We start from the raw sequence: 12,297 nt of genomic DNA, 5'->3' as shown, positions 1-12,297 counted from the left end.
CAGCGTCTAGGACTGTGGACATTCAGCTGTTGCATCGGATCCGCGGCATCCTCCTCCTCGGCACTTCAAGACAGCTCTACACAGCTGCAGGTACAAAGATAACATGCCGGCGATGTGATGTCATCACGTCCCATTCATGGAGTACCCAGCTGTGTATAGAGCCGGGGGGAGGCGGAGCTCTGAGGTGACTGTCCACAGGCATCAGCAGCAGCCGCGTGGGGGGTAATGAGAGAAGCAAATTCTACAAGCCAACTAAGCTAATGGATGGTCAGGTGCTCACCCCGACCACTCTTTAGTTTCACCTATACCGCTGATTGTGCGGAGACTGAGACAAGGCTGTCTCCGTCTCTGAAAACAAAAATTGGTTGGTCAGGGGGGGTTTCTGGGTACTCAGAACCCCCCCCCCGCGTGCGCTAGTGCCACCCAGCTGCCCACCCTCCCCTATATAATAGCATGCTCCCATCTCCTATAAGGTTTAATAGCAGCCAGTTATACAGCGCCACCCAGCTGCCCACTCTCCCCCTCCCTTATTAAATTGTATAGGAGATGGGGGCCTGCTATTATATAACAGCCGACAGCACGCCCCTTGCTGCTCATCACTACTAGTCCCGATGCGGGCGGCTGGCTCCTCTCTCCAGGCGTGTGACGTCATACGCCCTTGCGTTATGGCATCACATGCACAGCAGAAGAGAGCAGCGTGCGCCCCCTGGAGCCGGCAGTGTACCTGGCAGTCTGTCAGTGCACCATTAAGACAGCAGCCGTAGTCGTCAGCCAGCGCGGCGCACCCTGTGACATTTTCGGCAGAGCCTGTTATCCTCCGGAAATGCCCCGCACACAACCTTGGCCACGGGCCCCCTGGGACCCGCCGGGCCCTAAGCGGGTGCCTTTGTTGCCTAGCGGGAAATCCGCCCCTGATCCAGGCACCAAACTGGTAAAAGCTGTAGTTCCTAGGATGCACTGAGTCCTCCATATATACCCCTGCCGCAACACCAGTGTGGGAGCTGGTGTTTTTGGTGGGAGTCAGCGGAGTGAGCGCTGAGCCCAGGACTGCAGCTGGAGACATCGGACAAAGGTAAGGTGGTTCCCTGCTGGCTGCTGATGGCAGGAAACCATGTGGCAGTCTGTGCCTCCGGCAGTCGAGACCTGCCGGGGCCGCTGTAGTGAGGAACCAGGGTAGACTGCTTCCCCCACTAGACCACCGGGGCAGGAAATTCTGGCAGCCATGTATGTTAGTAGATCCATACAGCCTAGGGGAGGTAGGCTTTCCCCGGTGGCCCCTACCCTAACCCAGATGCTGGTCCAGAGAGGTTTCCCGTGTCTGGGTTGCTCTTTCCTGTATGAGACTGGCATAGACACCTCCTCAGGTGCTCTCGGTGGCTGTAAATATCAGGTGGATTGGCCAGTCTCCCTGTATACCTCTCCTTAGGTGGACAGGGTATACAGAACTCTATATCCTACTTGGCCTTTGTGCTGTGTGTAGTTGACTAAGAGGTGTGTGTGTGTGTATATTTCTCTTACACAAGTCAAAATGCAAAAAATATCTATCACACAGCAGACTTACACAAGTCATATAATGCAAAAAAATTATATATTTTATAATCACTTTTTTTTTGCATTGACTTGTGCAAGTCTGTGGGTTATACTGCATCTTCTTATTCCTGAATAACTGTTATAACTATCACTGCTGTTTCTCCTTATAACCCTCTGCTACAGGTGTGTGGGTTATTTTGGGGGTGAACACTGTCGCATTGTATTCTCTTACTTCGTATAACTTTGTGGGTATTATGTCCAAAGAAAAGCAGGAGGCAAATGCCCCTGTGCTGGTTTCATGTATGGCCTGTAAGGTGGGGTTGTCCCCTCAGGATTTCATACAGAATGGATTGTGGGCACTGTTAAATAGTCACCACATCAGTCAAATCTACCAGCTCCTGGGCAGGAACCCCCTTGGGCTTCCTTTTCCCAGATCATGGCACAGGTTGTAAACTGATTATCTGCTCCTACGCCGGACCCTACCATGCGGTACCCTCAGCAGCTATAACCTACTATGTTTATGCATCTGTCCTGGATGGCTGTATATGCCCACTTAAGTCAGAGTATGGCTCTGTCCCCTGCTTCATTTCAGCAAAACTCTGCAAGTAGCCAGGCCGGTACAGCCTAAAACTAGAAGGCCGGTCTGCTTCCACCTATCACTCCGTCCAGCCTGCAGACTCTGATGCATCTTCAGATGAGTGTGAGGACATACAGGGCTCCTCAAGAGTGTCTCTCAGGAGAGGACCATTTTCCAACAGCAGATGTTCCCTCCTTGATTTAAGGTGGTCAAAGCTGTTTTAAACATGGATAATGAAGAGCCAGAGCTTAAGAAGGCTCTGATATTCAAACGCCAGAAGGTTGTTAAGGCTGAATCTGAGCATCTCTCGGAACTTATGGGGAAAACATGACGTTTACCAGATAGACTATTCCATGTTACAAGAAAAGGTTACAGCTTTATACCCCCTCCCACCGGACGAATGCGCTAGGTGGGAAGTTCTGCCGACTGTAGATGCTCACGTGGCACATCTGGTCAGGAGTGCCACATTACCCATATCATCTGCATCCTACCTTAAAGATTCCACAGATAGAAGACTTGAAGCCTGTCTAAAGGCAGTCTTTTCTCTGTCGGGGGCTGTTACCCACCCAGCTATGGCCACGGCCTTGGTATCTTTGGCCGTTTAACAATGGAAGGGCACTGGAAAATACTCTTCCAGAGAACAGCTGACTATTATCTCCTATATCAAGGAGGCAGCCTCCTACCTGGGAGAGTCTGCATTAGATGCAGGTATTCTGACTTCTAAGGCATCAGCTGCCTCCGTTGTTGCTCAGAGCCCTATGGTTAAGGGCCTGGAAAGCAGATGCAGGGCTCTGGAATCCCTTTACCGGAGGCATTCTGTTTGGCACAGAATTTGATAAAATTGTAGCTACGTTGGCAGCCTCCAAAGCGGCTGGTCTGCCTTCAATGTCTACTCCTAGACCTAGGAGGTAGTCCTTTCGGCCACAAGGAACAGCAAAGGGTCAGTCTTCCTCCTAGAACCAGTTCTCATAGGAGATTTTGGGCAAATAGATGTCCGGCTTCCATGTCAGATGATAAACCCACAGCCTGGTGGGGCGGGCCTCCCCCTGGGGAATCCCAGGGTGGGAGGCCAACTTCTTCGGTTTTCAGATACCTGGCATCTTGCAACAGATGCCTGGGTTCAGAAGGTGGTCTCTCGAGGGTATGCCCTGTCTTTCTGGAGAAGTCCCCAGTAAAGGTTTTTCTGCACAACTCCTCTGGCAGTCTGCAAAGGCCTTGGCTCTCCAGCAGGCCATTAATTTCCTGCTGTATTAAAGGGTAATATTCAGGGTTCCAGTGGATCAACAAAAAGGGGGTTGTTCAAATCCTATTTTGATTCAAAACAAAAAACCCAATTTGTCTCACCAGCCTATCCTGAATCTGAAGGGTCTCAGCACATTTATCAGTTTGCCCAAGTTCCATATGGAAACCCTTTGGTCAATTGTTTTGGCAATGGAACAGAGGGATTTTATGGTGTCCTTGGACATTCAGGACTCATATCTGCATGTACCAATTACACCTTCCCACCAAAGGTTTCTGCTGTTTGTGGTTCTGCAGCAACCTTTCCAATTTCAGGCGCTGCCTTTTGGTTTGGCAGCCCCCAACCCTGTGGGTCTTTAGCAAAATGACTGCCTGCATCAGGGAGTCTGGATTCTGCCATACTTGGCCGATCTCCTGATGTTGGCACAATCTCCACAGGTTTTGCATATCATCTTAGACCGACTATTGCTTGTCTACACAGACACACGGCTGGATCATAAATTGGAAAAAGTAATCATTCTCCAGTACAGCAGATGGTGCGTGCCTGGATTCTCTGGCACAAAGGATATTTCTGCCAGAAGATAAGATTGTGGCCCTTCAATTGCGGATTCGCAGATTTCTCAAGTCAGTATCTGTCCACTCAGCAAAGCAGGTTCTGGGGTCCATGGTGTCCACCTTCGACATGGTGGAATATGCTCAGTTCCACTCCAGAACACTGCAACAGTTGATCCCCTCTGGTGGAATGGGAAGTGCCAGTTGAGAAGGTCAGATGATCAGTCTTTCTCCAGAGGTTCGGCTGTCCCTCTCATGGTAGTTCTGGGTTCCAGATTAGGTGCTCCTCACTACTGATGCCAACCTCCGCGGATGGGACACAGTGAAAGGTCGGCACATTTCAGGCACAATGGCCAACCAAGGAGGGTCTCATGTCCGTAAACATTCTGTAACTACATGCAGTATTCAGAGCACTTGTTCAGGCACAGGACATACTGAAGGGTAGGCCTGTCCAGGTACAGTCTGACAATGCAACCACAGTAGCCTACCTCAACCATCATGGAGGCATGCGAAGCTGGGATGCCATGGCAAAATTGACAAACATTCTGGTCTGGGCAGAATGTCATCTTCCAGCATCTCTGCAGTATTCATACCAGGAGTCCTCAACTGGGAAGCGGACTTTCTGAGTCAGCAGCATATACACGCCGGGAAGTGGGCTCTTCATCCATATGTATTTCAGAGCCTAGTGGACAGATGGGGACTACCAGAGGTAGGTCTCAGGCCACAACCACAGGGTCCCCAGGTACGGGTTCAGAACCAGGGATCCCTCAGCTGATTTTTGTGGCTGCTCTAGCTGTGAGGTGGAACTTCAAGCTAGTGTATCTTTCCTCTGTTCTCCCTCCTCCCAAGGGTCATCAGGAAATTCAAGCAGGAGGGTGGAACAGTAATACTGATGGCCCCTGCTTGGCCCAGGCACCATTGGTTCACCGACCTTGTGTCTCTCCATAGACACTCCATGGCCTCTTCCTCTATGGCCGGACCTGTTAACACAGGGTCCCTGCCTGCATCCGGACCTTCCCTGTCTGTCTTTGACGGCATGGCTCTTAAATCTTCCATTTAACCACTTGCCTGGCATGGTCGTATCAGATACGACCATACCAGACTGGGCTTTCCCTGACATGGTCGTATCTGATACGACCAGTCAGAAAAGCACTGTCGGCGGCTGCTGTAAAATCATTTTCTAGTAGCCGCCAATCAGAGACCTCCTGGTCCCTCTGCACACTTTGTCCCTCCCCGTGGGCCGATCACTGCAGTGATTGGCCAGCCCAGCGCCAGCGCACCCACCCCCTCCCCCGGGCGCTGCCGAGAGGACAGGGCAGAGAAGGCAGCACTGATGGCGCTGTCCTTCTCTCCCTATTCTGCATAGCAGCAGTGGGTGCTGACAGGGCAGAGAAGGCAGCGCTGTCCTTCACTCCCTACTCCGGAGAACAGCAGCCCAGCGGCTGCTGACAGGGCAGAGATGGCAGCGCTGACAGCGCTGTCCTTCTCTCCCTCCAACTCTGGCTAGCAGCAGATGCCGGGAAGGTAGCGCTATCAGCGCTGTCCTTCCCTCACTCCACCCCTGCTATCAGCAGCCTCTCCCCCATTGTGGAAAGCCCCACCCCCATGAGTAAATCAGAGCCCTGGCCATTATTTATATAATAGATGGCAGCCCCCAACCGATGTTAAGGAAACATCGGCAGCTGTGGTCACAATCTGTTTCTATCGATGGCCATCAGTACTAGTGTATACCATAAAAATTGCCATTGTGTTCACAGCCTTTGATTATTCACATAGAAGATCCTGGCTGTAACCTGACCCAGGAAGCGGGGAAAGTAATCTCTATACAAAAGCTGATGGTGTGTGAGAGTGACTAGGTCATCTTGTATGTTAAATGGAAACAAGTAAAACTGGTTTCTAGTCACTGAATGACAGTATCTGCGAATCCTAAATGGTGAATAATATTTCTCCTGTAACAATATTTGATTGGAAAATGTGCCTCAGGTGTAAGGAGTTGTCCATACTTTACAGCAGGATTCTACATTTATACCATGGAAAGTCCCCTTTTGTCTCCTGGCAGTGGAAAACTAGACCCAATTTGTTGCCTTGCAGAGTGCATTTAGGAGTCCATTAAGGGATATGTAACTCTTCCTAAAGTGTCATAGTACTACTGTGCTCTGTAAAGTGGCTGAATCATCTTTTGTCTTGAAATTATTAATTTTTTTTTTCTGCAGAAATGGGAATGACTGGCCACAGAACAACATATTTTCGTTTAAAATTGCCAATTTGTAGACTAAGATAATGAACAAAGTGGAATGCTAAGATCTAGGCATAAGTTATGTGATTATTTTTTTACTTTTTTTCTACCCTTGCAAAACAAAAAAAAATCTGTATGGACCACCAAACATGTGAGATTTATTTAAATATTCTGCATTGTAGGAGCTAAGAAGGCGAAGAGTAGAAGTCAGTGTGGAGCTCAGGAAGGCAAAAAAAGATGAGCAGATACTGAAGAGGAGGAATGTAACTTCATTTCCTGAAGATCAGGCTCTCTCCCCTGAGCAACAGAAAAATCACCAGGTGGTTAGTAGATTTATTTTTACCCAGCCAAACAGCTGTATGTGAAACTAGTATTATGGACCTGTCATATACAGGTTTGAATTAGGGGTGTGCACCGGCCACTTTTCATGTTTTTGTGTTTTGGTTTTGGATCTGGATCTTTCTTCGTGTTTTGGATCTGGATTGGTTTTGCCAAAACCACCCTTCCGTGTTTTGGGTTCTGGGTTTTGTGTTTTGGATCTGTATTTTTTTGAAAAAAAGCATAAAAACAGCTAAAATCACAGAATTTGTAGGTTTTTCTGCTCCTATGCTATTAACCTCAATAACCTTAATTTCCACTCATTTCCAGTCTATTCTGAATACCTCACACCTCACAAGTGTTTTTATGTCCAAAAGGTTGCACCGAGGTAGCTGGATGACTATGCTAAGCGACACGAGTGGGCGGCACAAACACGTGACCCATCTAGGCGTGAAACTGCAGTGGCAGACAGGATGGCATTGAAAAACTAGGCCCCAAACTGTACATAATGCAAAGAAAAAAAAGAGGTGCAAGATGGAATTGTCCTTGGGCCCTCCCACCCACCCTTATGTTGTATAAACAGGATATGCACACTTTAACAAACCAATCATTTCAGCGCCAGGGTCTGCCACACAACTGTGGCTGAAATGATTGGTTCGTTTGGGCCCCCACAAAACAAGCTGGCAATTAATCTGTCCCTGCACAAACTGGCTCTACGGAGGCAAGATGTCATCCTCATCCTCCTCATCCACCGATTCCTCACCCTCTTCAGTGTGTACATCCTCATCCTCACAGAGTATTAATTCGTCCCTGCTGGAACCACAGGTCCCTCTGTATGTTCTGGAGGCTGGTCTCCCTGGAAGAGTTGATAATTCATTTTATGAACATCATCTTCTCCACATTTTGTGGAAGCAACCTCCTACGCCTTTCGCTGACAAGGTTCCCGGCTGCACTAAACACTCTTTCGGAGTACACACTGGAGGGGGGGCAACTCAGGTAAAATAGAGCCAGTTTGTACAGGGACCTCCAAATTGCTTCTTTTTCCTGCCAGTACAGGTACGGACTGTCTGACATGCCTACTTGGATGCTGTCACCGATGTAATCCTTTAACAGACAGACGCACGCTTGTCGCTGCTGCTTTGAGGATTCAAGTGCGGCTACATCGCACACAAGTCACAAACACATTAAAAAAATAGTTTTTTATTTTTTGGAGCACTTTGAGAGTTACACCACCCCTTAACAGACAGACGCACGCTTGTTGCTGCTGCTTTAAGGATGCAGGTGCGGCTACAGCCCACACATTTCACAAAGACCGAAAAAAAAAGAACAATATTTTAATTGTTTGTGTAGCACACTTTGAGGGTGTCACCACCCTTTAACAGACAGACAGACGCACGCTTGTCGGTGCTGCTTTGAGGATGCAGGTGGAATCTAGACGGGATTTGGAACCGAGGACACACTACCTCCATCAATTGTCTAAATCCCACTGCACTAATGTCGGATACCGGACGCACGTCTAACACCAACATAGCAGTCAAGGCCTCAGTTATACGTTTTGCTTCAGGATGACTGCTGTCGTACTTCATCCTCATCGCTAGGGACTGTTGGAGGGTCAATTGTTTAGTAAAAGTAGTGATGTTCCTACTTCCTCTCTGGGATGATGAACAACTCCCAGCAGCAGCAACAGCACTAGGAGGAAGTGGTTCTTGATCTTTCCCTATTTTATTTTTATCGGAGAAAGTTTGGTCCTCCATTTATGTTATATTGATATATATACGTGCGGCTAAAGCGCACACAAACACAGAAAATTTTTTTTTTTGGACTGGAGTGTACTTTGGGGGTTACAGCACCCTTTAACGGTCAAGCCAGCCGGCCCTTTACTTATGACACAGGCGCACGCTTGGCACTACTTTGTTGATGCACATGCGGCTACTGCGCACACAATTCACAAACACAGAAAATATATTATTTTTTTAGCACTTGGGGGGAGCACCCCTGATGGACAGAGCACCCCCTGGACAACACTACAGCACCCCTTTAGGACTGGGACACTGCACAGGACTTTGGAGTGGACACAGCCCCTATGGAGAACTGACTGCACAACACAGTCCAGCCAGCCCCTATAGACTTTGAAGTAGTGGACACAGCCCCTATTAACAACAGCAGCACAACACAGCCAGCCCCTATGGACTTTGAAGTAGTGGACAACAGCAGCACTACACTACACTACACAGCCCTAACTCCCACCCTCCCTCTTCACTGTCCACAGCCAAGTGAGAAAATGGCGCCGACGCGGGTACCATATATAGGATCCAAAACCCGCGAGACTCGGAAGGCGGGATGATGACGTTTTGCCTCGATTTCAGATCCGAGTCGGGCGGGAAAAGTCGAGCCTGATTCGGATCGGACTCGGATCGGGGGGGTTCGGATTTCAGAAATCTGAACCCGCTCACCCCTAGTTTGAATCCATGGGAGCTGTTGGGTGGGCGCGAGTCGTGTCTGCAGCCAATTACTGTACCTTGCTCCCAGTGCATAAGACAGAAGGGACAGGTCACCATTGATATTATATAGAGAAGGTTTCAAAATGAGGACTGTGTAAATGACTAATTTGAGATTGCCAGTTAGACTTCTAATATGATCTTCTGTAATCAAGGAGTGCTGAACTACTGTTAAACACCTTTTACTGTACATGAATGCACTGAATTAAATCCATATAGCGCACACTCTCATTGTGATTGGAGGGATGGTGGTTTATTATCCTCATACAACTATTTGTGTTTTGATTAAAATACCATAACTTCCCCACTAGTGATTTACTTGTCCAACATTCGCTTCAAACTTTGCAAATGGGTCCCATGACCCTAGCTCTACCCCATCCTCTGTGATTAGTGAAGAGGGGGCATAAATCTAAAAAACAGACCAACAGTGCTTCACCCATAATACCTAGTATTGACCGATGCTAGTCGGTTAGGATGGGGAGCACATGTATCAACATGTGACACAAGGTCGCTGGACTCCACAGGAAAAGCTATTTTCTTCAAATCTAATTGAAATGAGGGCTGTGTGGAAAGTGATGCAGTATTTCCAGGAACAACTGAAAGGAGCTCACGTAAGTGTATTCTTAGACCACATGACAGTGGTCACATACATAAATAGTCAACGTGGTACCAGCAGTCCGATCCTCATGAGAGGTTTTGAAAATAATAAACTGGGTGGAAAAGTACTTTTCCTTTCAGCACTCAAGGAAAATGTGATGGCGGACTTCCTGAGCAGGAAACAATCTTCCGGGAGAATGGGAATTGAATATAGATATTCTAAGAAACGAGAAGATTTGGATGTCCAGAAGTGGATCTAATGGCGACAAATGCAAACACTACTACCTCCGTTCTTTTCAAGAAATCATGTACCAGGGACAATCTGATGTCTTCTCACAAAAATGGAAGTTTCGCCTAGCATATGTCTTTCCACCTTTCCCGCTGATATATCCGATGTATAGAGACTATCAACCAGTAGCAAGTGGAGGTAATGACGAACTTACCCCATTGACCCAGAAAAGCCTGGTTCTCACCCGCATTAGAGATGATGGAGGAACCATGGTTGTTACTGGTGAGACAAGACAGGTTCCATTATTACATCAGAACCCAGCAGTACTCGATATAGCGGTCTGGATATTGAGAGGAAGATATTAAAGCAGAAAGGGCTTTCAGAGCAGGTGATACAGACCCTGTTACAGGCAAGAGAATAATTCTTTACAGATATTACAGGATTTGGAGAACGTTTATTTCATTTATGGGAAATGAAGGTGCAGATATTGCAATTTCTACATGGATTCATATAAAGGGCTGACAGTCTCAACAATCAAAGTACAAATATCTGCTCTGTGTACTTCTGGATAAGAAATTATCAGAGAATTAATTGCTTGACAGAACCTCTTCACTAGTTAAAAGAATTTGTCCACGTTAAATCTGTCACAGCTCCGTGGGACTTAAATTTAGTCCTGAGAACATTAATGCTGACACCATTTGAGCCTCTAGAAGAGGTGTCTCTTAAACATTTTAACATTGAAAGTAATTTTCCTAATTGAAATAACATCAGCAAGATGAGTGAGTGAATTCCAGGCCTTATGGACAGAGGAGCCATATTTGAATATTAGGCCAGACAGTCAAATCCAGAGTTAGTGCCAAAAGTGGTTTCATCTTTTCACCTCAATCAAGACATTGTTACTAGCTTTTTACCATCAACCAAAAGACAAGGAGAAAGGAATTGCATACATTGAAGATTGTTTCTCTGGATCTTGTCAGATATTTTAATAATTTCAGGAAAACAAAATTTGTTTTACCATATGGAATTAGACCAGGTCATATTCCTACTAAACAGACCATCCTAAGATAGAGAAGTTATCTTTGTTTACAATAAAGGGCTCAAAGTGCTGGAGATCCTTAGAGTACACGCCAACTAGGGCTGTAGCTACTACTTGGGCAAAGAAGGCAATAGCTTCAGTGGAAGAAATTTTGTAAAGCTGTGGCATGGTCATCAGTACATGCATTCACCTCTCACTATGCATTGGATTTGTCAAATTCTTGTTTTGGAAATAAGGTGCTTCAGGAAGCACTTAAATGAATGATGTGCAGAAATATTAAGGTTTGGTTATTGCCCCCCTGTATTTTTAGCTTTGGTATGTCCCAAGGAGTAGGCTGCCCCCACTGGACAACTCTCCCTCCCTCTGAATTTCTCCATAAAAACTTTCGGCTTAGGGGTGCCGTGAAAACAAAGCTGATACTCCTAGGACGCTGTGATTCTAAAAAGTTTGGGAACCACTGAACTAGACACGAATTGTGTGCTACTTATTGGCCATTTCTATTTCTTCCAAAGGCATGGATAAACAGGAGGCTAATGCCCCTGTGCTGGTTACATGCAAATCCTGTTTTGCGGGCTTGCCTTATCAGGATTTCATACAGGATGGTCTGTGTTAATTGTTATAAATCTGCTCCAGTCCACCTTACCAGCCCCTGTATATGAGCCACCTTGGGTGTCCTCCTTATCCCAGGTTATGACACAGCTAGTGGAATGTTTATTAACTCCCATGCTGCCTCCCACCATAGGGTACACACAGCTATTACAGCCTACTAATGTCTGTATCCATTATGCATCCTCCATGGATGGATGTTTAGGCCCACTCTGGTGGCAGACGTTTGAGCCATATTCTGAACAAAGCAGAGGTAGACTATCTTCCTCCCAGTCTACCTAGCTTTTGGATTCTGATACATCTGAGGATGTAGATGATGCACAAGGCTCTCTCTCCGAGTTGCACTTGGCTGAGTAGCACTGTCAATCGGCAGTGGATGTTGCTGCTTTTGGGAGGGTGGGTAAATCAATCCTGAGTATAGATGATGAATTGTCCCCTAAACCTAAAACCCCAATGTTTAAATGTCAAGATGGTTAAGGCTGAATTCCCTCAATCAGGACAGCTCGCTGAGCTCATGTGAGAATTTTGGGGCACTCCTGGCAAGCGGTTCCAAGTCCCAAAGAGACTAGTGACTTTTTACCCTCTCCCTATTAAGGAGTGTACTAAGCAGGAAGTCCCTCCCACTGTTGGTTCACATGTGGCACACTTAGTCAGAACCTCCTATGCTGCTTTAACAATCTACAGCCTCCTTTAAAGTTTCCACGGATAGAAAGCTAGAAACTTGCGTCGAGTCAGTCTACTCTTTATGGCACTATCACTAGGCCAGCTATGGCTGCGGCCTGGGTGGTTAAAGCTGTCAAAGGATGGGCAGAGGCACTGGAAGAGCCTACCATCAGATGCTACCAAGGAATGACTGGCTTACATCTCCCATATCGGGAA

General features: G+C 47.1%; 1 protein-coding gene across 4 annotated transcripts in view; it reads left to right on the top strand.

Annotated features, from left to right (window-relative positions):
- KPNA7 (karyopherin subunit alpha 7) overlaps positions 1 to 12,297 on the top strand; it is a 72,274-nt gene that overhangs the window by 41,909 nt on the left and 18,068 nt on the right. For 3 of the 4 annotated variants that reach the window (XM_088466685.1, XM_088466683.1, XM_088466681.1), the window contains exon 3: positions 6,317 to 6,457. In XM_088466685.1, the coding sequence (XP_088322811.1) occupies positions 6,317 to 6,457 (141 nt within the window). The remainder of the gene's footprint in view (positions 1 to 6,316; positions 6,458 to 12,297) is intronic. The other variant, XM_088466682.1, reaches the window with a different exon arrangement.

This window comes from Taudactylus pleione, unplaced genomic scaffold, assembly GCF_031769625.1.
Source record: "Taudactylus pleione unplaced genomic scaffold, aTauple2 ptg000066l, whole genome shotgun sequence".
NCBI classification, from domain to species: domain Eukaryota; kingdom Metazoa; phylum Chordata; class Amphibia; order Anura; family Myobatrachidae; genus Taudactylus; species Taudactylus pleione.
The sequence above is the reverse complement of the archived record's forward strand: the minus strand, read 5'-3'. Positions and strand labels throughout refer to the sequence as shown.